Consider the following 25,468-nt stretch of genomic DNA (forward strand, 5'->3'; position numbering starts at 1 on the left):
CCCCACTCCCCAGGAGGCAGCCAATAGATAAGACACCCATATCTCTGTCTTTTCCTCTCTCTTCCACTCTAAAAAATCAATGGAAAAATAGCCTCGGGTGAGGACTTAAAAAATAGTTTATTGTTTAAAGTATCACACACGTCCCCTTTCTGTGCCCATTGACCCCCTCAGCCCGCCGTCCTGCGCCCCGGGGCTCGGGGGAGGATTTTTAAAAACTGGATTGTCTTTGTGGTTGAGTTGTGAGAGCTCGTTATATATTCTGGACACTAGTCCCTTGGCACCCGGTTATTTCCAACATTAAATGAGATAATGGTCGTGAGAGGTTTATAAACGGTAAGAGTTCATAGACTACGCGAGGGCGCTAACAAAGGGGAGGGGCAGGCGCCCGGCTCGCGGCCCCGGCCAAGCCTCCGTCCTGCGCCCCCGCCCCCGCCCCGCGGCCGCCCCGCCCCCCGCCCTTTGACCCGCTCCGCTTCCGGTTGGAGACGTGGCTCAGGGCCGCCATCTTGGCAGTGGGTGAAGCGGCCGAGGCTCCTGTCAGGGCCAGCAGGTCCCGTCTCCCGGTGCGCCCGGTGCCGAGCCCGCCAGCCCAGCCCCGCGGAGCCGCCGCGAGCGCAGCCGCGTCTCAGGATGGTAGGTCCGAGCCCAGGCCCCGCCGGCCCGACCCCTCCCGGGCCTGGAACCCGCCTTCCCCCGCCGTCCGGGAAGCAGTCCTGGGCCCGACCTCCCCGGGGTCCCGGACCCGACTCCACGGCCTCGGTCGCGGGGCCCGCGCCCCTCCCCCACACCGGGCCCCTCTGCCGCGAGCCGGGGTCGGGTGTGCGGGAGCCTCCAGGGGTGCCCCCTGGACCCGCGCCGCGGCCATCGCGCCCATCCCGTCCGCCCGTGGGTGCCCGGGCTCGGCAGGCAGTGTCCGCCTTCCCTGCCCTCCGACCCGGCTCGCCTCCCTCCTCGGTGTCCGTGGGCGCCGGGACGCCTTTTGTTTGTTCCGAAGAGGCACACGGGCGCGCTAGGGAGGAGGCGGGACGGAAGGCGTCACTTCGACCCGACTCTGCGGACCCGAGTGTCCCCGAGACCTGCGCAGCCCCCCGAGCCTGTCGCGCCGAGGGGGTTCGGGGGCGCCGCCGCGGGAGACGGGGCGGTGGTGAGGCGCGCAGGCTGGGGCCGGGGGGCCGGGAGGCTCCGGTGACGCGGGTGTGTGGCCGGCCCGGTGCGGAGGGGCCCGCGACCTGCCGTCCCCGGAGGCGGAGGCCTCGCCGCTGTCCCGGCCGCTGTGCGGACAGAAGCCGCCGTGGGCGGGGCCGCTGCTGGGCGTGCGGGCCTTCACGGAGCGGGAGAAATGCTTCGTTTCCCAGCGAGCTAGTAATTCATTTTTAGTGCACTTTTATGTCAGTCTTTTGTAGGGAGTTCTTTTTCTTTTTTATTCTATTTTTGTTAGTAGATGACTTGCTTTAAGCAGCGGTTCTCAACCTTCCTAAATGCCGCGACCCTTTAATACGGTTCCTCATGTTGTGGTGACCCCCAACCATAAAATTATTTTCGTTGCTACTTCATAACTGTAATTTTGCTACTGTTATGAATCCTCATGTAAATATCTGATATGCAGGATGTCTTTTCAGGAGTCGCGACCCACAGGTTGAGAACCGCTGCTTAAAGGCTCTTTCTACGCACTGAAGAGAGCACGGTGTACAATCCGGTGCAATCATGTTAAGTCCTATCGACAGCCTTTTACATGGGACTGGATGGGGGAATTCATGCTTGGGCTTTTCAACACTGAAACTTTAGCTTTAGGCATATAAACTGCATCAAGCAGATTTGCCTCATAAGACTTTACTGTTGGACATAAAAATTTCCAAAATCTCCTCTTTTCATTTTCACTAGGAGGCTCAGTATTTGGATAATAATTTTTAAACTTCTTTTACATCCAGGTTGTATTTGTAGGGCATTTTAGAGCATATTCTAATTGTAATAGAAAAATTAAAGCATATATATATATATTTATATACGTAAAGGTAAATCTTTACAAAAAGATGTTGGAACGTTCTTGGCACTTAGTACAGTAACTTCTCACTAAATGTCATCAATAGATTCTGGGACTTGAGGTGAAATGACATAAAGAAACCAGTTTTACTGTAGCTCCTCGATATAAACAGGAGTTAGGTTCTCATGGCATCTCATCAACATTTTAATGAAACAGTCTAGAATGAAACAATGTTATTTGGAGACCTGCTATATTTTTAGTTCATTGATAACCAAGGGATGGTAAAGTTTTAGGTGTTGGTGATAAAGCATAAAATAAAAAACTGCATGTTATTTGGACACGTGTGCATATACATACAGTTGTGTCATGTTTAAATATGCATATGTCTCTGAATTATTTGGGACTTGGTATGAACTAGATACCCTAAGATTTGTGTATTCTGAAGAACATCATCTCAGTACATTCTGCTCTGTTGAGTCGTAATACTATTATTTCTGCGTAATGTTTTTGGATCCTATTCCTTTACAAAGTTATCCCTGGATAGTAAAAATGTCCAAATAAGGTGACATTTTATAATATTTTTTGGATCTAAAACTTGTTTGTGAGCCGTAACCGGTTTGGCTCAGTGGATAGAGCGTCGGCCTGCGGACTGAAGGGTCCCAAGTTCGATTCCGGTCAAGGGCATGTACCTTGGTTGCGGGCACATCCCCAGTGGGGGGTGTGCAGGAGGCAGCTGATCGATGTTTCTCTCTCATTGATGTTTCTCTCTATCCCTCTCCCTTCCTCTCTGTAAAAAAATCAATAAAATATATTTTAAAAAAAATAAAATAAAACTTGTTTGTGAAAGTTGATTTCCCCCCAAACATTTTATTTAAAAATTTTAAGTATCTAGAAAAGTTGAATTTTATAGTGAACACCCCTATAACCAGCTAGATTCTATAATTAACATTTCATTATATTTGTTAAATCACACATCTAATCATCCATTCCTTTATACATCTTCTCATTTTATGTTTCTCTATTTTTATATACATCTTTTTAAAAAATGCATTTCAGAGTAAGTTGTAGACATCAGTTGATTATTTTTTAAGAATTCTTTATTGTTGAAGGTATAACATATGCCCTTTTTCCCCTCTTTGAACCCCCTGCAGTTCCCCCTCTCCCCCCAGGCCTTCAGCACCCTATTGTCTGTGTCCATGGGCCATGCATATATGCATACAAGGTCTTTGATTGATCACCTCCCACCCACACAGCCTCCCCCACCTTCCCTCCGAGATTCCACACTCTGTTCCCTGCTTCCGTGTCTCTGGATCCACTCCTGGATCCACTCCGTTCATCAGTTTATTTTGTTCCTTAGATTCCACATGTGACACTTGTCTTTCTCTGACTGACTTATGTCACTCAGCATGATACTCTCCAGGCCCCTCCATGCTGCCTCACAGGGTAAGAGACCCTTCTCTTTTACTGCTGCACGGTGTTCCATGGTGTAAATGTACCCCAGCGTTTTTATCCACTCGTCTGTTGATGGGCCCTTGGGCTGTTTTCAGATCTTAGCTATTGCAGATTGTGCTGCTATGAACGCAGGGGTGCATACATTCTCTCTGATTGGTGCTTCGGGTCTCTCAGTATATATTTCTGGAAGTGGGATTACTGGGTCAAATGGGAGTTCCATATTTAATTTTTTGAGGAAACTCCATACTGTTCTCAACAGTGGCTGCACCAGTCTGCATTCCCACCAGCAGTGCAGGAGGGTTCCTTTTTTCTCCACATCCTCGCCAGCACTTGTCATTTGTTGATTATTTGATGATAGCCATTCTGACAGGTGTGAAGTGATACCTCATTGTTGTTTGATTTGTGTTTCACTGCTGATCAGTGACTTTGAGTATTTTTTCATGTCTCTTGGCCTTCTGTGTGTCCACTTTGGAGAAGTGTCTATTTAGGTCCTTTGCCCATTTTTTTTATTGGATTGTCTTCCTTTTGTTAAGTTGTATGAGTTCCTTATACATTTGGGTATTGACCGTTTATCAGATGTGTCATTGCCAAATGTTCTCCCACATAGTGGGCTCCCTTTTTGTTTTGGTGATGGTTGCTTTTGCTGTGCAGAAGCCTTTTATATAGATGTAGACCCATTTCTTTATTTTCTCCTTAGTTTCCTTTGCCCTTGGACAGTGGTTGGCAAACTGTGGCTTGCAAGCCACATGCGGCTCTTTGGCCCCTTGAGTGTGGCTCTTCCACAAAATACTGACTTCTGCGCATGGGCCACGAAGTTTCATTCGCACTGTACGTGCACGCCCTCACGTGGCATTTTGTGGAAGAGTCACACTAAAGGGGCCAAAGAGCCGCATGTGGCTTGCGAGCTGCAGTTTGCCGACCACTGCCCTAGGAGATGTATTCGTAAACATATTGCTATGAGAGATGTCTGAGATTTTGCTGCCTATAGTTCCTTCTAGGATTTTTATGGTTTTTTTACTTATATTTAAGTCTTTTATTGATACCAGTTGACTTATGAAAAAAAAATTTATTTTGCCAAGCTGGGTCACTCAGTGGTTGAGCATTGACTTATGAACCAGGAGGTCACAGTTCAATTCCTGGTCAAGGTACATGCCCGGCTTGCTGCTAGATCCCTAGTGTGAGATGTGCTGGAGGCAGTTGATCAGTGATTCTCTCTCATCATTGATGTTTCTTTCTCTCTCTCTCTCTCTCTCTCTCTCTCTCTCTCTCTCTCTTCCTTTCTCTCTGAAATAAATAATAAAAATAGATTTCCTTTGGCTTTAGTCACTGAAATTGGTACCAAACATCCTATGCTGTGAAGTCCTAGTAGAGAAATAAATGAACAAATGCAAAAACACATGGCTTATGATGACCTTGTTATAAAAAAAGAAATAGAAGTATAAAAAGGGCATCATTTTTCCTAGTTTTCTGCAAATTAATCAGAACATGTTCTTATTTTCTTTTTTTTTTAAATATATTTTATTGATTTTTTACAGAGAGGAAAGGAGAGAGATAGAGAGTTAGAAACATCGATGAGAGAGAAACATCGATCAGCTGCCTCCTGCACATCTCCTACTGGGGAGGTGCCCGCAACCCAGGTACATGCCCTTGACCGGAATCGAACCTGGGACCCTTCAGTCCGCAAGCCGACGCTCTATCCACTGAGCCAAACCGGTTTTGGCTGTTCTTATTTTCTTAACATTTGTAAAGTATTATAGTCATTTTTTTTCTTAGTGAACTTGATATTAAGTCTCATCGTAGCACCAGTCTGTAAAATATTTGCTTTCCTACAGAGTGCTGTTTTTTCTTATTTAAGTATAGGCATTGAGTAAACTTACTATAGTGTCCACGTTAAGTAAAAGTGATCACATAAAGTTTGGTTCCCAAAAGTTATTAGAAAGCTAGATTTGTTGCCCTTGCCAGTTTTGCTCAGTGGATAGAGCGTCGGCCTGCGAACTGAAAGGTCCCAGGTTTAATTCCGGTCAAGGGCACATGTCTGGGTTGTGGGCTCGGTCCCCAGTGGCGGACTTGCAGGAGGCAGCCGAGCCATGATTCTCTCTCATCATGCATGTTTCTCTCTCTCTCCCCCTCTTCTTCCTCACTGAAATCAATAAAAGTATATTTTTTAAAAAAAAGATAGATTTGGGTTTGTATGATTGAACTGTACACATGATGGGGAAGAAACTGAAATCCTGTACAGTAATAACTGTTCCCAATAGGGGATTATTGCTTTCTCCCCTCTTTTTCATTTATAATACAGCAACTGCACAGCTATTGTATTCTTGATGTATCTTTTTTTATTGTTTGAGAGGACAACAAAAAATGAAAGCGTTTTTTTGAGTTTCTACTGATTTGCCATTTATTTATTCTTCAAATAGGAAGTTCACTATAGAAGCTAAGAATGATGTCCTTTTACTTTTGTCCTCTACAAGCTTTTGTTTCAGAACAAAAACTTGTGATTAGCTTAAAACTCTCACTGAGTGAATTTTCAAGTTATAGGTTTTGTATATGGTCTGGATTTTATTTTAATCTTCCCTTCTTTTTTTAAATCTGTGATTACTTCATACAAAGATAAAATGGTCCTCCACTATCCTTAATATGATCATGAATTATGATGGAAAAAGTGGCTACTTAATTCTGGAAATGAGGAATACTGAAGCAAGGGATTGGAGAATGTCCTTGACATTTTTCTTTAGCGAATTGTGCATATATTTATGATGAATTACTACCTGTTATTCTTGGACCGCTATTATTGGTAGGGATGAAGGGATGATAGGCACCTATCTCTATCCCACACAAATACTATTCGAATACACATGATTTGTTTTGGTTAGGCAATTTGCCATCTAGCAGCTTAACATTAATGTAAAATAGGTTCCAAAGTAGTTACTATTAGAGCAATGAGTGTGAAGTGGAGATATTGTACATTTTCTGTTGCTGTGAAGTTTTCAAATACTCAGATTTTTAGAATGTTAAGGATGCAAAGGCATGTTAGATTTCATATAAGCTAACCTCTAATTTAGGGATATTTCAAGAAGCAATTAAGTGACTTATTCAAGGTCATATAATTAGTAGCAGAGCAGAACAGAAACCTAATTCTCCTTGTTTCTTTACTCAAGGAACTTTCTGATCCATATAGTTAGGTCTGGGTAGGAGAGAGTTGTTATTTAATCCAAAAACAAAGGACTAGCAAACACACACCATTGGATATATTAAGAGAAAAGCTGTTTGACAAAGCTCAACTCAATGTAGGATTTTTTAAAAATACATTTTTATTGATTTCAGAGAGAAAGGAATAGCAGAAACATCAATTATGAGAGAGAATTATTGATAGGCTGCTTCCTGCACGCCTCCCTACTGGGGATTGAGCCCACACCTGGGCATGTGCCCTTACTGGGATTGAACCGTGACCTCCTGGTTAGTGGGTCGATGCTCAATTATTGAGCTACACTGGCCGGGCGAGGAGAATTTTTTTTAACCATCCTGCAGAGATCATTTAACTTCTGTGACCTAGATTTTTTCCATCTTTAAAACAATCAAGGGCGCCAAACCAATGGACATGGACAACGGGGGGATGGGAGCATGAGTTTGTGTGGGGGGCGGAGGTTGGGGGTTAAAGGGGGGGGATGAGGACACATTTGTAATACCTTAACTACTAATAATAAAAAACAAAAACAAAAACAAAACAATCAAGGGCTCTTGAAAGTTTCTTATAAGTGTAAATCTTCTTTTCCCAAAATGTAAACAATAAGTGAAACAATTTTATGGGAATCATAGTCTTCCCCAAAGAAAATCAGATCAAGTTATAGTAGGAAACATTAATTTACCTTTTAGCGTGTACTATATATTTTTATACTGTATCCTAATATATAAAAGCCCAGGGTTGTAACGACCAATCAGGAGGGAAGGCTGACGAACCCGGAAGTCCTTCAGTCAGCGCTGGGCTGCTGTGGTGACCCAGCACTGACTGCCCAGGGTGCTGAGACCCAGAGAGAGAGTCAGGGTCTGATCCGCAGCCTCAGTGGCAGCTGTTGATCAGTACTTGCCTCTCTCTTTCTCTTTCTTTCCAGGCTTTGCCAGCAGCCAGGCCTTTCTTTCTCTCCCAGCCTGGAGGGGCTGATGTTCAGCCCCACTGCCTCTCTGATCAGGCCGGAGATAGGCCCGGAGATGCTGACTGGCATAGGAACTGACCAATCAGAACCAAATGTGGGTGCTGTGAAGAATCAATGGCTGCCTAGGAGGGGAGCTTCTGATGCTGACTGGCATAGAAACTGACCAATCAGAGCCAAATTGACCAGCAGAGGAGGGCAGTTGGGGGTGAGATCAGGCCTGAAAGGGGGAGGGGGGGCAGTTGTGGGCGAGATCATGCCAGGAGGGGAGGGCCATTGGGGGCAAGATCAGGCTGGCAGGGGAGGGCAGTTGGGGGCAACCAGGCCGGCAGAAGAGGGTAGTTAGGGGCGATCAGGCAGGCAGGCAGAGGCAGTTAGGGGCAACCAGGCCGGCAGGGAGGCCAGTTAGGGGCGATCAGGCAGGCAGGCAGGTGAGCAGTTAGGAACCAGCGGTCCCAGATTGCGAGGGGGATGCCCAACTGCCAGTTTTCGGGCCTAAATCGGCAGTTGGACGTCCCCCAAGGTGTCCCCTATTGGAGAGCGTGCAGGATGGGCTGAGGGAACCCCTCCTTCGTGCACGAATTTTGTGCACTGGGCCTCTAGTATTATAATCATTATTAAACATCAGTAAACATTTATGTGAAGAGGAGTTTTATTACTTCAAAGCATTTAAGAAAATGAATATTAATTTAGAATAGGTTAAATTTATCTTGTTTAGAGAGGACCATACCTTCCAGCCATGCATAACTCAGCGAATAGAAAACTTAAAGCTTCATGGACCCTGTAATTGTGGTATGTGGTGTCTTGGGTGTTTCAAGGTTTAAAGTCATACTTAGTGGGGGAGCATTTTGGTCTTACTTTGGGAGCCTTATTTTGCTTGTATGTGGATAAAGGAATGACCCAAAGAGAGTTTCAGAGTTTTCCTGCTTGGAACCTACTTTTTTGCCCATACTGTTGCCTCAATTCATCAAGCATAGTTTAAATGCTATTTCTTCTATCAAGTCATCCCTGATCTTACCATTTTGAAGTACTCTCTTCCTCCTCTGAATTCACATAGCACATTACTTGACAGTCTGCCTACCTAGTATTACAGTTTTTTAGGTTTATCTTACCCCTATTAGACTTTTTTTTTTTCATTGAGGTATAACTGAGATATAACATACTCGTTTTGGGTGTACAATGTAATGTTTCAATATTTATATATTGGGAAATTATCACAAGTCTAACATCTGTTATGATGCTAATTAGTTATGAAAATTTTTATAGAAAATTTGAATTTAAAATTTTTTATAGCCCTGGCTGGGTGGCATAGTTGTTGGAGCTTCCTCCCATACACAAAAAGGTTGAGTTGCAGGTTTGAATCCCTGTCAGGGGACATACCTAGGTTGCGGGTTCCATCCCTGGTCATGTTCGGGAGGCAACCAATTGCTGTTTCTCTCCCCTCCCCCCCATCAGTAAAAAAAAAATATCTTCTGGTGATGATTTAAAAAAAATTTTTATGTAAGATGAGGGTAGAATACCAAGCTAGTTCCTCTTAATATTCTCAAAGAACATTTAGTGTGTATAGTAGCTGTTCAATAAATATTTAGTTAGTTCTAATAATATTGCTAAAGTGAAATTCCCAATAAAACGAAGTGGATGAATTCCCCCTTTCCATAGCATACAACTTTCTGGTTATAGGTTGCCTTTTGTTCCTTTTTCCCGTTTATGTTGGCAATGATGTTATTTTTTATCTAAATTCTGTCTGTATGGTATGGAGGCATTTTTAATTCCGGCTACTGAAGAACTACCCTGAAACCTACAACATTGTTTCCCTCTCTTTTTTTTTTTTAAATGTTTTTTTTTTTTTTAAATATATTTTATTGATTTTTTACAGAGAGGAAGGGAGAGAGATAGAGAGTCAGAAACATCAATGAGAAAGAAACATCGATCAGCTCCTCCTGCACATCTCCCACTGGGGATGTGCCTGCAACTCAGGTACATGCCCTTGACCGGAATCGAACCTTGGACCCCTCAGTCCGCAGGCTGATGCTCTATCCACTGAGCCAAACCGGCTTTGGCTAAATATTTTTTAATTGATTTTAGCGAGAGGGGTAAAGAGATAGAAACATCTTTTTAAAAAATGTATATATTTTATTGATTTCAGAGATGAAGGGGGAGAGAAAGAGATAGACAGAAACATCAATGATGAGAATCATCAATCGGCACACCCCTCACCCGGGATCAAGCCCACAACCCTGGCATGCACCATGACCAGGAATTGAACCGTGACCTATTGGTTCATAGATGATGTTCAACCACGGAGCCACCCGAGCCAGGCAACATTGTTTCTAACAGGATTATTATTAGACTAGAGGCCTGGTGCACAAAATTCGTGCATTGGCCGGGGGTGGGGGTTCCTCAGCCCATCCTGCACCCTCTCCAATCTGGGACCCCTCAGGGGATGTCTGACTGCCAGTTTAGGCCCAATCCCTGTGGCAGTCGGACATTCCTCTCACAATCCGGGACTGCTGGCTCCCAACCGCTCGCCTGCCTGCCTGCCTGATTGCCCCTAATTGCTTCTGCCTACCAGCCTGATCACCCCCTAACCCAGCCATGGGCAAACTACGGCCCGCGGGCTGGATCCGGCCCATTTGAAATGAATAAAACTAAAAAAAAAAAAAAAAAAAAAAAAGACCATACCCTTTTATGTAATGATGTTTACTTTGAATTTATATCAGTTCACACAAACACTCCATCCATGCTTTTGTTCCGGCCCTCCGGTCCAGTTTAAGAACCCATTGTGGCCCTCGAGTCAAAAAGTTTGCCCACCCCTGCCCTAACCACTCCCCTGATAGCCCGATCGCCCCCAACTGCCCTCCCCTGCCAACCTGATCCCCCCAACTGCCCTCCCCGCAGGCCCAGTTGCCCCCAACTGCCACCCCTGCTGGCCTGGTTGCCCCCAACTGCCCTCCCTTGCCAGCCATCTTGTGGCTGTGGGTGCCACCATCTTTGAGGACATGGCAGTCAATTAGCATATTCCCTCCTTATTGGCTGTGGGAACTGCCATCTTTGAGGGTGGGGCAGTCAGTTAGCATATTCCCTCATTGGCTGTGGGTGCTGCCATCTTTGCAACGGTATGAGGGTCAATTAGCATATCCCCTCTTTATTAGATAGGATATTTTAGATATGGCCTTTTTATTTAACCAGCATATTAATATATGTCTGAGAGTTCAATCTAAGCAGTACTTTCTCTAGATAGACATTTGATTTTATATACTTAAGTTGTGCTATGGTTAGTATCCTTACTTAATAGGGACTTATTCCCTGGTCAGTGTGGCTCAGTTGGTTGAGTGTCATCCCATGCACTAAGAGGTCACTAGTTTGATTCCAGGTCAGAGCACATGCCCAGGTTGTGAGCTCAATCCCTAGTAAGGGGTGTGCAGGAGGCAGCCGATCCAGTGTTTCTCTCTCTCTCCCTCTCTCTTCCTCTGGCTCTAAAAATCAATTAAAAACATTTGTTCGTTTGTTTTTTAAAGCACAGGGACTTATTTTTTTTTTTAATATATTTTATTGATTTTTTACAGAGAAGAAGAGAGAGGGATAGAGAGTTAGAAACGTTGGTCAGCTGCCTCCCGCACGCCCCCCAGTAGGGATGTGCCCGCAACCAAGGTACATGCCCTTGACCGGAATCGAACCTGGGACCCTTCAGTCCGCAGGCCGACGCTCTATCCACTGAGCCAAACCGGTTCGGCACAGGGACTTATTTTATTCCTTCAAAACCTAAGTTAGGGGACCATAACTTCCTAGGATTGTAGTTCTCAGCTGTGTGTGTGTGTGTGTGTAGGGCTGGCCCTTACAAGGATTACATTTACAATATGCTCTCATTTATTAGTACTGTTTCTCATTGCATAAAGTGATTCTCTATGGGCCATTTGAGAATTACTGTTTTAGAGGATCTATGAATTCCCAGAAATTTTAAGTCAAATTTTGTAGGGAATCTGTGTCCATTATTCGAATATCAAAATATTGACAAACCCATAAAAGTAAAAACTTGTTGCCTTGAAGTGACATAAATTTTTTTAATGAAATGCATTTCTTGGCAAGTTTATTATTAGTAATGGTGCTATTTTACATTGTGAATATGTCATATAAGTTGTATAATACTTTGGCTTATGGTTTCATCATATTCATTTGGCCCTCATAATAGCTTGTTAGGAAGGTAGTTAGATGATGCTCCATTTTATAGGCGAAGCAACTGAGGCTAAGAGAAGTTGAGTAACTTGAGGTCAGACAGTAAGTAGCACAACAAAAACTAGAATCCAGTCTTCTCACTCCCGGTCATTTGGTTTTCTGGTATATCAAAGTGCTTCTTTGCAAATTCAGAAGTAAATTCTGATTTACTTAATTGTTGGGAAAAGGAGAAACCAATGTGAGCTTATCCTAAATATCTGAGCATTCTTCCATTTTCCTGATGAGAATATTAAGAAAAGTTTTTGTTCGTTGGAATATATAAACTTTTAGGAGTGTAGCACAGATAGTCAAATGTATTCTTAAAGTATTTTAAAACTTACTTATCCCACTCCTAGGACTATATCCCAAGAAACCAGAAACACCAATCAGAAAGGATATATGCACCCCTGTGTTCATAGCAGCACAATTCACCATAGCTAAGATTTGGAAACAGCCTAAGTGCCCATCAGCAGATAAGTGGATTAAAAAACAGTGGTACATCCGTACAATGGAATACTACGCTGCTATAAAAAAGAAGGAACTTTTAACATTTGCAACAACATGGATGGAACTGGAGAACATTATGCTAAGCGAAATAAGCTAGTCAGAGAAAGATAAATTTCACATGATCTCACTCATATGTGGGATATAATGATCAACATAAACTGATGAACAAGAATAGATAGATCCAGAGACAAATGGTAGCGGAGGAGGGGTTAGAGAGCAACCAAAGGACTTGTATGCATGCATATTAGCATAACCAATGGACACAGACACTGGGGGCTTGCCCTGGGTGGGAATGGCTGGGTGGAGGGGTGTCAGTTGGGGAAAAAGGAGATATATGTAAAACTTTAGACAAAAGGAAAAAAATAAAAGAAAAAAACACTTATAGATACATGTTTTATATAAAAATTCTAGGAAAGTGGTAATTCAAGAAGTGGACCTGGTGATTATGATGGTGATGCTTGTGAAGAATTTGGATACATTTTTTTCATGAATATAAGAATGGAAAGAAGTAATTATTTGTAAATTAAAATTTTTTTAAATATATTTTACTGATTTTTTACAGAGAGAAAGGGAGAGGGATAGAGAGTTAGAAACATCGATGAGAGAGAAACATCGATCAGCCGCCTCCTGCATACTCCCCGCTGGGGATATGCCCGCAACAAAGGTACATGCCCCTGACCGGAATCGAACCCGGGACCCTTGAGTCCACAGGCCGACGCTCCATCCTCTGAGCCAAACCGGTTTGGGCTAAAATTTTTTATTTTTTGTTAATTCTCACCCGAGGGTATTTTTTCCATTGAGGGAAAGGGAAGGAGGAAGAGAGAGCGAGAGAGAAAGAGAGAGAGAGACATTTATGTGAGACAGACTCATGCATTAGTTGTCTCCAGCATACACCCCGACTGGGGCTGGAAACGAACCTGCAACCCAGGTACATGCCGTTGACCAGGAATCAAAGCCAAGGCTGATGGTCTAACCACTTATCAACACTGGCCAGGGCTCAATTAAAATTTTTGTATAATTTTTATTTATTTATATTTTTTGTTAATCCTCACCCAAGGATATATTCCATTGTTTTTTTGTTTTGTTTTGTTTAAGACAGAGTGGGAAGGGGAGTGACAGAGAGAGAAACATTGATGTGAGAGAGATACGTTATTTGGTTGCCTCTGCATGTGCCCTGACCAGGGCTGGGGATGGAGCCTGAAATGGAGGACGTGCCCAGGAATGAAACCTGGGACCTTTCTGTCCACGGGCTGACGTGCTGTCCACTGAGCCAAACCCTCTAGGGCAGGACAGTTGATTGTAGGTAAATCAGTCAGTAAAAATAAAAATCTGTCAGTGGAGGGAAATATTTATACAAGATAACAATCACTTTTCCAATATAAATTATTTACTTAGCTGCTTGGAAATACAGTAAAGCATGATGGTAATTATTTCCTAAATAGCCTAATTGATCAATAAGGACATTATGTTCTCCTTTGGTTATTATAAAACTGTATTGATATATTGAAACTATAAGAATATTTATTTGAAATAACTAACTTGTTTTTTCTTCAAGCTCCTCACCTGTACAAGACAGGTTTCTGTAAAGCTGGGAAGCCTCACCAGTAGGATGTTGACATTTCAGTGGTCGTATCTTAGCATTGAGGCTTCTTCCCTAATGTGTAAATAATCTTTTTGTTACTTGTACTTGTGAATTCTTGGGTTCCCTCACTGAAAAACTGTAAACATTGTACTTAATTTTCTTAATCCCCTACCAATGGCATTAGAGTTCTCCTCATCTTCCTTTGGTGCTTTATTTGTTTTGTTTAATGAAATGCCAGACTCCAAAAAAAGGGCTGTTGGTCTTGATCTTTGCCCAGTGACAAGACCTGTGTGGAACATTGAGTTATTTAGATTTTCATTTTACAGATTGTTTACATATCTGGAGTAGGGTAGGGTGGGATGGGAAAGTTAATCAAAGAACAGGAGATAAATTTAAACTTGCTAGATTGGTTCCATATTCTAGGTAAAAATGAAAACAAAGTCCAGGGTCTTCTTATAAACCTTTAGTCTGTGTGATCAGACCTCTGTGTTGGCTGTGGAAATCTCTGTTCTTAGAAAAAGTTCAAGCTATTCTTTAAAAAAATTTTTTAATGTATTGATTTTAGAGAGAGGGAGGAAGGGGGAGAGAATCATTGTTTTGTTGTTTGATTTATTTATGCATTCATTGGTTGATTCTTGTATGTGCCCTGATCAGGGATCAAACCTGCAACCTTTGTGTAGCTGGATGATGCTGTAACTAACTGAGCTACCCAGCCAGGGCTAAACTATTCTTTACGAGCCTGCCCAAGCAGAGAGCAGCCCAGTTCTGGAGTCACAGGAAGCCCGTTAATGTATTTATAGATTTGGGAAAAGTTACTTCTTTACTAAGTTGGCTTTAGGTATATTATTGAAATATAGGAATAATACCTTCATTTTCCTCTACTTTAGCTTTGTCTTATGAATTACTATAATTAAAAGAACTATGAAGTAGAGTTTGAAAGTCATTTTAATAGTAGTTATGCCAGTAAATAACTGAGTATGTCATTCTATGGAAGATCTAAGAATGTTGAGAAAACAGATGTGAAGAAATAATTAATTAGTACTTATTTGTTTGTGTGTTACTGGCAGGTGCTGTTGGCAGCAGCAGTCTGCACGAAAGCAGGAAAGGCTATTGTTTCTCGACAGTTTGTGGAGATGACTCGAACTCGCATTGAGGGCTTGTTAGCAGCTTTTCCAAAGCTTATGAACACTGGAAAACAACATACATTTGTTGAAACAGAGAGTGTAAGATATGTCTACCAGCCTATGGAGAAACTGTACATGGTACTGATCACTACCAAAAACAGTAACATCTTAGAAGATCTGGAAACCCTCAGGCTCTTCTCAAGAGTGGTAAGAGTCCTTCTGTAATAGTATGTTACAGTCTTTTGCTTTAAGTTTTCTGTGTGAAACTATTTTTACCGAAAGCAACTGATTGCATGCTCCATGCTCCCTCACCCCTCCCAGCAGCTTACTGCGACCGGCTCTATTCATTCAGCAAACACTTACTGAGGGTCCTCATGGGCTATAGGTTCCCAAAAGAGAATGTGGGCACTTTCCTTTCCTTTCCTAGTTCTTAAGTGGTTACTGTAATCTCCTTTGTTTGGCTGAATTATGGGATAATGTCCTTTACATAAGACTTACTAGCCAGTGGCCAGGCAGCCCAGGTTTGCAAGGCTCTCCCCATGCCGTGGCCCTCACCATGATACCCAAGAGGAAGGTCAGCTTCGCTGACGTGTGGCAAAGGAAGAGCCCAAAAAGAGGTCAGCGAGCTTGTCAGCTAAACCTACTCCTTCAAAAGCGGAAATGAAGCCAAAAATGGCAGGAGGAAAGGATAAATCTGCAGACAAAAAAGTGCTAACAAAGGGAAAGGGGGGCAACGGGGTAACTGGCCGAAGTGGCTGACCAGCAACCTAAAGAAAATCTACCTGCAGGAAACCAGGAGAGCCCAGCCTCGGATGAAGCAGGAGAGAAAAAAGCCAGGGCTGGTTAATGTCATATACTCTGTCTCATCAGGGTTCCTGTCTTCCCTTCTTGCACAATCCAGAGGGATATTTTTATCACTTATTTTATAAATGCAAGTGGTTTTTTTTTTTTGTTTTGTTGATTTTTTTAAAGAGAGGAAGGGAGAGGGATAGAGAGTTAGAAACATCGATGAGAGAGAAACATCAATCAGCTGCCTCCCGCACACTCCCCACTGGGGATGTGCCTGCAACCAAGGTACATGCCCTTGACCGGAATCGAACCTGGGACCCTTCAGTCCACAGGCCGATGCTCTATCCACTGAGCCAAACCGGTTAGGGCAATGCAGGTTTTTAATAGCTCTAGAAACACTTTTTAAGAAGGAGGGACTTCTGCCCTAGCCGGTTTGTCTCAGTGGATAGAGCATCGGCCTGCGGACTCAAGGGTCCCGGGTTCGATTCCGGTCAAGGGCATGTGCCTTGGTTGTGGGCCCATCCCCAGTAGGGGGTGTATAGGAGGCAGCTGATCGATGTTTCCCTCTTATCGATATTTCTAACTCTCTGTCCCTCTCCTTTCCGCTCTGTGAAAAAGCAATAAAATATATTTAATATATGTATATATACATATATATTTTTTTTTATTTTTAAAAAAAGGAGGGACTTCTACCTCGTCCAATTTTTTTTAAGTGTAAATGCTTTTTTGAAAAAGGTGAAATCATTTGCTGGTTGTTTTTTGGTACAAACATCAACATGTATTGGCTGCCTCCTACACACACTGTACTGGGGATGGAGCCCGCAACCCCAGAATCGAACCAGCAACCTCCTGGTGTGTGAGTCGATACTCAACCATTGAGTCACACTGCCCGGGCTAATATGTCTTGAATATTTAAAATTCTATTCACATGTTTTTGGTAGGACTGTTTCCTAAAGAAAACCACTCCTAATCTTGGCTCTCCTTGTCAGAATTGTGTGCATCTGTAACATCTTCAGTGTGGTAGTCCAGCTTTCCTAGTAACTTTGTTAATGTGCTGGGAAAGATTTGAATTTGACTGTAGAGTATATGATATTAAATTGTGAATTAGTGGGACTTTGATGTAACAGCATATCAACATTTGAAGATATGGGTACTTGATACTCTATTAAGGCAAATTAGCTTCCAATTTTTAAGCTGGAAAGTTACTGGAATAACTGTTTAGAAAAGATTCACAACTACATGATTCTTTATGTTAAGAATTGAGTACAAATGGAAATGTCTATACATATCCTCAAAACAATCAATAAAATCAAGTATGAATACAGTTTTAAAACACACACAAAAGATACATTGATATAAATACACACAAAGACTTTATGCCAGAATCTTGCTTAAAATAGAGTTAGAAGGAGTTAATGAAGGGATTCAGGTTTATTGAAATTTGTGTAAAGAATAAGACCTGAAAAACATAACTGCTCATAATCTTTCTTTTCCATTGCTGCCCATGATTAGATCCCTGAATATTGCCGAGCCTTAGAGGAGAATGAAATATCTGATCACTGTTTTGATTTGATATTTGCTTTTGATGAAATTGTTGCCCTGGGATACCGGGAGAATGTTAACCTGGCACAGATCAGAACCTTCACAGAAATGGATTCTCACGAGGAGAAGGTGTTCAGAGCAGTCAGAGAGGTAAATAGTTTCTCCTCTGGGACTGCCAGTTTGTTTATCTTTCTTTCATCTTCACTATCTGATTTTCCTGTTTTTATTTGTTGTATAGACTGTACTGAAAGCCACATCCATATACGTATGTCTCTTTTCGTAGACTCAAGAACGTGAGGCCAAGGCTGAGATGCGGCGTAAAGCAAAGGAATTGCAACAGGCCCGACGAGATGCAGAGAGACAGGGCAAAAAAGCACCGGGATTTGGGGGATTTGGGAGTTCCACAGTCTCTGGAGGCAGCACAGCTGCCATGATTACAGAGACCATCATTGAAACTGACAAACCAAAAGTGGCCCCTGCGCCAGCCAGGTATAATCCAGGGTATCACCAGCAGCCCTAGAATGGCAGGTGAAGGCTGTGTGTGTCTTTTTTGGAGTGTTACCAGATTTTTAGGCAAGCTGTAAATAACAAGTGACTTGATGGAGTAAGATGTAATACTGAATTTGTTACATTATATGGGGATAAAGGAGAAATCTGAATGTGGTGTTTTCCTTTTGTGCAAAACAGAGTTCTTTTCTAAATTATACCATGACCTCAGTTTCTTCTGAGAGTTGCCCTATTTTGGGAGAGGAGGGAAATTGAACTGTTTATGGAATTTGGGTTTTAAATTTTTATTTTTATTTATTTTTAGCTAATTCTCACCTGAAGATATATTTTCCTTTGATAGTTAGAGAGAGTGGGAGGTAGGGAGGAGGCAAGAGAGGGGTGAAGGGAGGGAGAGGGGAAGGATGGAGAGGGAGAGAGGCAGACAGACAGATGGACATTAATGTGAGAGAGACACATTGATTGCTTGCCTCCTGCATGATCCCTGAATGGGGCCGGGGGTTGAACCTGCAACCCAGGTACGTGCCCCTAACAGGGAGTTGAACCATAGGCCCTTCGGTTGGGAGGGCTGAGCAACACCGGCCAGGGCAGGAATGTGGATTTTTGATCTGGAGTTCATGAATGGATTTCAAGGAGAATTTGTGACTGCATGAAATTATATGTAAAAGTTTATTAGTATACAGCTGTATTTACCTGGATGGACGATACAACGTTTTCACCAGATCATGCTTGCTTATAAAAGTATAGCTTTGGTCTTCAGGTACTTAAAGCTTACATATTGATAGTGACTCAGCTGCCCGTTGGGGCAGGGAATAGTCTAGTCTGCTAACTACTAGGTCACTTGGGTTTTCCCCTTGAGTTCTTCACATTCCTCTTAAAGAGCAGCTTCAGGGACAGCTTCAAAGATAGAGGGTTGTTAATTAATTGTGGTTTTTTAAAAATTAAGTGTATATCTTTTCTTATTTTGTATTCTTCCACTTAGGCCTTCAGGCCCCAGCAAGGCTTTGAAACTTGGAGCCAAAGGAAAGGAAGTAGATAACTTCGTGGACAAATTGAAATCTGAAGGTGAAACTATCATGTCCTCCAATATGGGCAAGCGTACCTCTGAATCCACCAAAGTGTATGTTCCACCCATTAACATGGAAAGGTAAGTAGTAACCTTTTCAGTAAGAACAACCACATAATGTTTAAAAATATTTCAGTGACTGTAAATTCTTTCTTTTAATTTTTTCAGATTTAAAAGACTTACCTAGAGTATCTAGGTTATTAACATGAAGTCTTTATTATTATTATTATTATTCTTTTGTATACTTTAACCATGATTAGGGACTCTTAACTTCTCTTTTCAGTGAAGTTTAAAACTTACCTTTTGCCCGGTCGATGTGGCTCAGTGGTTGAGCTTCGACCTATGAATCGAGGTTCAATTCTCTGTCAAGGCACATACCCTACTGCATGCCCCCCACCGGAGGACCCCGCAACCCGGGCATGTGCCCTAGACCTGAATCAAACCCAGGACCCTTCAGTCCGCAAGCAGACGCTCTATCCACTGAGCCAAACCAGCTAGGGCTTATCTATTTTTTTGTGTGTTATCTTTCTGAGGAGAATAGACTATATATAGCTGAATAAAAATACTGTGTATAGTCTGTTTTCTCCTTTTTATATGTAAGTGATAGCGTACAAGACATTTTCCAGTTGCTTTTTTCACTTGATTATTTGGAGACAAGAATTTCCTTAATTTGAAGCTCCAGAGACGACATTGAAATGCATTGCCTTACCATAAACTGGATCTTGTACTACTACTTAAAGGACATCATTAGGTCAATTAGGACTAAATTGGCATATAGATAGTTCATTAGGTAAAAGTATTGTATCAGTATAAATGTGTGAAGTTAATAACAGTACAAAGGTTATGTAAAAGAATATCCATAGTCTTAAAAAATGTACTCTTAAGTATGTAGGGGGAAAGGCCATGATGTATAATATCTGCCTCTAACTGGTTCATAGGAAAAAATCAAATATACAGTATTTATGGAGAGAGAGTATGCAAACGATAAAACAAATGGGGTAAGATGTTAATCATGGATAAAATGACTATACATGTATTCCTGGTATAATTTTAATTTTTTAATATTTGAAATTATTTTTTTCTTTTTTAAAAATTATTTTAAAATAGAAGCTTTTTAAGTGGTCATCCGCTTTTTTTCACAACTGCCTAATACTTATTTTTGTGGTTATGTATTTAAGCGCTGCCCTATTGATGGGCATTTGAATTGTTTCCAAACCTGCATTTTTTTGTGAATAACTTACTGTATTGTTTGCATGGGTAAGAATTTAAATGTAGGATAAGAATTGCTGAATTGAGGGTATAATGCTTTAATTTTTGATACATATAGGGCAGGGCAAAAGTAAGTTTACAGATTGTTGTATGGAAAATAATACAATAATCCTCTATAATGGAAGGGTAATATGCAAACTGACCCTAACAGCAGAAAGACTGGGAATGACTGGTCACTATGAAACACACTGACCACCAGGGGGCAGACACTCAGTGCAGGAGCTGCCCACTGGTGGTCAGTGTGCTCCCACAGGGGGAGCTCTGCTCAGCCACAAGCCAGGCTGATGGCTGCCAGTACAGCGGTGGTGGCGGGAGCCTCTCCCGCCTCCTCAACAGCGTTAAGGATGTCTGACTGCAGCTTAAGCCTGGTCCCCGCTGGCAAGTGGACATCCCCCGAGGGCTCCCGGGCTGCCAGAGGGATGTCTGACTGCCAGCTTAGGCCCAATTCCCCAGGGAGCGGGACTAAGCCAGCAGGTGGACATCTCCCAATGGGTCCCAGACTGTGAGAGGCACAGGCCGGGCTGAGGGACACCCCCTCCCCCCCAGTGCACAAATTTTTGTGCACCGAGCCTCTAGTTAATAAATAATTGCCCAGCCGGTGTAGCTCAGTGGTTGAGTGTCGACCCATGAACCGGGAGGTCACAGTTTGATTCCCAGTCAGGGCACATGCCCAGGTTGCGGGCTTGATCTCCAGAATGGGGAGTGCAGGAGGCAGCCAATTCTCTCTCATCATTGATGTTTCTATCTATCTCTCCCTCTCCCTTCCTCGCTGAAATCAATAAAAATATATTTAAAAATAAATAAATAATATAAGAATTAACTGATTTGTGTTCTCACAGCTGTAGGCCTGCTTTTCCCCCACCCTGTATAGCAGCAGCACCTTAAAATAAGTTGTGGATGGCTAATCACCCACAACCTTCTTGAACAAATTTATTATTTTTCCTTGTAGTGTGCACATGAAGATTGAAGAAAAAATCACACTCACCTGTGGACGGGATGGAGGATTACAGAATATGGAGTTGCATGGCATGATCATGCTTAGGATCTCGGATGATAAATTTGGCCGAATTCGTCTTCATGTGGAAAACGAAGATAAGAAAGGGGTGCAGCTTCAGGTGTGTAGAGACTTCTGATAAGGGAGTATTAAGACTTCTGTTTGAATACTTAACACAGTCGTGCCAACTGGAGTTCCTCATATGAACCACAGAACACAGAAAATTATTACAGTTGTATAACTAGTGCCATTCTAGATGCATAGGTAAGAAGTTAATTTGTTGCATATAGTGGGTGCCTTGAGGCAATATATCTCTTCTCAAGCCGTTTGTGATTGACAGCAGCTCTGTTTTATTTTTTTACAGCAGCTGTGTTAAAATGGCCTTTTAATGTTGGAATTGAATGGAAAGTCATTTTAAAATCTAATAAAAAGTAAAATCTAATAAATGGCTTCATACTAACAAAGGTGCAGAGAGACACTTATCTGTTACTGTTATGTAAAGAATAAAATTATTTAGGATATTACTTGAAATACAGTTTTTTTTTTTAAAAAAGTCTTTGAACTTAATAAGGAAGTATTTTATTAAAACAGATTATGATACCAAATTTACTCTTTCTGCCCTGTTTTAACTACCAATGCTTGTTATCTGAAGGGCAGTGTCTAATGGCATAAAATCCTTATGAAATAAATGTGCGTTTCCCACCTACCTGAATGGGTATGTGATGTCCTTTATATTATTACAGTTGTTCTTGTCAGGCTTTCTTTAGATGGTTGATTTTATATCTCTTATCACAAGAATGTATTCTTCGGGGAAGGATGTGTTTTTGTCAACTTCGTGTTCTGAAGTAGTGCTTCTATTATTTGACACCAGTTTTGCTGGCTCTTAAAATGATGTAGGTTGTTACCCAAAAGTTATTTTTCCTTTTTTCTCCTAATACGACTTCTTTTTATTTTATTTTGTTGTTGTTAATCATACCTGAGGATATTTTTCCTTTGATTTTTTGGGGGAGTGGAAGAGAGAGGGAAAGATAGAGATAAGCCTCGATGTGAGAGAGACACGTTAATTGGTTGCCTCCTGCATGAGCCCCATCTGGGCTTGGGCCAGGGATGAGCCTACAACCAAGGTACGTGCTTTTGACCAGAATCAAACCCAGACCCTTTGGGCCACAGGCCGATGCTCTATCCACTGAGCCAAACCAGCCAGGGGTATGACTTCTTTTTAAAAGATTAGACCATCTTACTTGGCCTGAGTTTAGTGCTCTGGGCAAGATTTCAACTAAACTTTTCACGGAGCTTTTTCCTCTCTTGCCTCTTTAGTATAAAGCCAGGACTGCTATGTGACCCAGGCAGCTGATCAACGTGTGACCCTTAGTTTTGTTTGTATGTTTGTTTTTTAATATATTTTATTGATTTTAGGGAGAGAGAGAGAGAGAGAAATAAATATCAGTGCGAGAGAAACATTGATCGGCTGCCTCCTGCATGGCTCCTACTAGGGATTGAGCTACAACCTGGGCATGTGCCCTGACCAGGAATCTAACCTTGGACCTTTGAGTGCAAAGGGGCTGATGCCCAACCAACTGAGCCACACCAGCCAGGACAAGCCTTAGTCTTTTACTTGGCAAGCTTACCCCACCATGAGGCTGCTCCCTGTGAAGTATTTTTGGAAAGGACTTCCTCAATTACAAAATTAACTTGTTTAGTTACAAATAAAATGGCTTAGAGTTGAAATCACTTTTTTAAAAAATATTTTTAAAATGTCTTAAATCTTAAAAATCTTTAAGGAAGTGAAATCTTTCTTTAAAATCAAAAGGAGCCCTGACCAGTTTCGCTCAGTGGATAGAGCGTCTGCCAGAGGACTGAAAGGTCCTGGGTTCAATTCTGGTCAAGGGCATGTACATTGGTTTCAGACTTGATCCCCAGTAGGGGGGCGTGCAGGAGGCAACTCATCGATGTTTCTCTTGTGGATGTTTCTAACTCTGTCCCTCTTACTTCCTCTCTGTAAAATCAATACAAATATATTTTAAAAAGAAAAGAAAGAATTGGTCTGGCTGGTGTGGCTCAGCGGTTGAGCGTTGACCCATGGACCAAGAGGTCGCTGTTTCGATTCCTGGTTGGGGCACATGCCTTGGCTGTGGGCTCAATCCCCATTGCGGGGTGGGAGGGAATGCAGGAGGCAGCCGATCGATGATGTTTCTCTCTCACTGAAGTTTCTATTTCTCTCCTCTCCCTTCCTCTCTCTCTAAAAAGCAATAAAGGGAAATATTTTTTTTTAATTTTAAAAATATATTTTTATTGATTTTTTTACAGAGAGGAAGGGAGAGGGATAGAGAGTTAGAAACATCGATGAGAGCGAAACATCGATCAGCTGCCCCCTGCACACTCCCCACTGGGGTTGTGTCCGCAACCAAGGTACATGCCCTTGACCGGAATTGAACCTGGGACCCTTGAGTCCACAGGCCAACACTCTATCCACTGAGCCAAACCGGTTAGGGCAGGGGTGGGCAAACTTTTTGACTCGAGGGCCACAGTGGGTTCTTAAACTGGACCGGAGGGCCGGAACAAAAGCATGGATGGAGTGTTTGTGTGAACTAATATAAATTCAAAGTAAACATCATTACATAAAAGGGTACAGTCTTTTTTTTTTTTTTTTTAGTTTTATTTATTTCAAATGGGCCGGATCCGGCCCACGGGCCATAGTTTGCCCATGGCTGGGTTAGGGCAAGGGAAATATTTTTTACAAAAATAAAAAAGAATTGGAATGTTTTAGGCACCCTATTTAAGATGTTTCTATTATGAGCCATGGAAGGTCAGAGGAAATTTATTTTGTCTTATCTCTAAGCCTCAGAAACTCTCACTTTTCATTTCAGACCCATCCAAATGTAGATAAAAAACTTTTCACCTCAGAATCTCTAATTGGCTTGAAGAATCCAGAGAAGTCGTTTCCAGTCAATAGTGATGTAGGGGTGCTAAAGTGGAGACTACAAACCACGGAGGAGTCCTTTATTCCACTGACAAGTAAGTGCTTCTGGCTAGTCCCACTAAGTTCGTCTGCATTGAGAACTAGAAATAGCCCTGGCTTACACTCTTTTCTCCATTGTTGTAACAAAACCCTTTTTGAGAAAATGACCTGCTGCACTGTGTTTTTTTAGTCATTAGCTTTATTTTTTTTAGTGGCTTTAATGTCAAAACTGTTATTTAAATAGTTTACATTCAGATGTTTAAGGTCCACAGCTGTTAGCTTTGATTTGCCATCTGAACTTTTCTCTACCGTTTTTTAATGTCCTAGTATGCCTGCTCTGTTCTCTCCTCAGTTAATTGCTGGCCTTCCGAGAGTGGAAATGGCTGTGATGTCAACATAGAATACGAGCTACAAGAAGATAACTTAGAATTGAATGATGTGGTTATTACCATCCCACTCCCGTAAGTGGTGTCCCCCACATAATTATTTCCTATATTGGGCTTATAGAGCTAGTCTTTTGGAACTTGTTTTGGAAGCAACAGTTAGCTGGCTGGTCATTCTAAGATACTTGCTTCTTCATAAGACCAGTTGTGAAAGAAGCCAGATATAAAAAAGGCTGCATGCTGTATGGCTTCATTTATGTGACATTCTGAAAGGTAATAAATACTCTTGGGACAGAAATCGGGGTAAAGAAGAAGGTGTTTGTTTGTTTGTTTGTTTGTGTTTTTTAGAAGAAGGCATTTGCCTGCAAAGGGGCACAAGGAACTTTGGGGGATGATGGAAAGAAATGCTTTAAGACTTGATTGTGACGGTGCTTACAAGGTTACAGACCTTTGTCACAATGCATTGAGCTGTACACTTTATTTTATTTGTGTGTTTTTTTTAATGTGGAACGCTTCACGAATTTGTGTCATCCTTGCGCAGGGCCATGCTACCCTCTGTATCGTTCCAATTTCTAGCATATGTGCTGCCGAAGCGAGCACTGGGCTGTGCATTTTCAAAGGCGTGTGGAGCTGCTAACTTGAAAACCAAACCATGCAAATAGCCGGTTGCCGTGCTAGCGCTCTTTCAATTTGTTCGGGTTGTAATGAAGATTCCAGGATTAGCCACTGCGTGCTTTCTGTTCTGTTTTGTAACTCTTTTTTTTTTTTTTTTTAATATATTTTTATTGATTTCAGAGAGGAAGGGAAAAGAAGGAAGAGATAGAAACATCAGTGATGAGAAGGAATCATTGATTGGCTGCAACCTACACACCCCCTACTGGGGATCGAGCCCACAACCCAGGCATGTGCCCTGACCAGAATCGAACCCGGGACCCTTCAGTCCACAAACTGACGCT

At 42.2% G+C, this 25,468-nt stretch overlaps 1 protein-coding gene across 1 annotated transcript in view; it reads left to right on the forward strand.

Moving 5' to 3' along the window:
* The first annotated feature begins 493 nt into the window (after positions 1–493).
* The window catches only part of ARCN1 (archain 1), a 32,048-nt gene continuing 7,073 nt past the window's right edge, over positions 494–25,468 (forward strand). The window contains exons 1-8 of the mRNA XM_081098554.1: positions 494–633; positions 14,950–15,213; positions 17,308–17,487; positions 17,621–17,826; positions 18,824–18,988; positions 21,126–21,291; positions 24,038–24,185; positions 24,482–24,590. Coding sequence (XP_080954680.1) covers positions 631–633; positions 14,950–15,213; positions 17,308–17,487; positions 17,621–17,826; positions 18,824–18,988; positions 21,126–21,291; positions 24,038–24,185; positions 24,482–24,590 — 1,241 coding nt within the window. The 5' untranslated portion in view covers positions 494–630. The remainder of the gene's footprint in view (positions 634–14,949; positions 15,214–17,307; positions 17,488–17,620; positions 17,827–18,823; positions 18,989–21,125; positions 21,292–24,037; positions 24,186–24,481; positions 24,591–25,468) is intronic.

This window comes from Myotis nattereri, assembly GCF_964212035.1.
Source record: "Myotis nattereri genome assembly, chromosome: 9".
NCBI classification, from domain to species: Eukaryota; Metazoa; Chordata; class Mammalia; order Chiroptera; family Vespertilionidae; genus Myotis; species Myotis nattereri.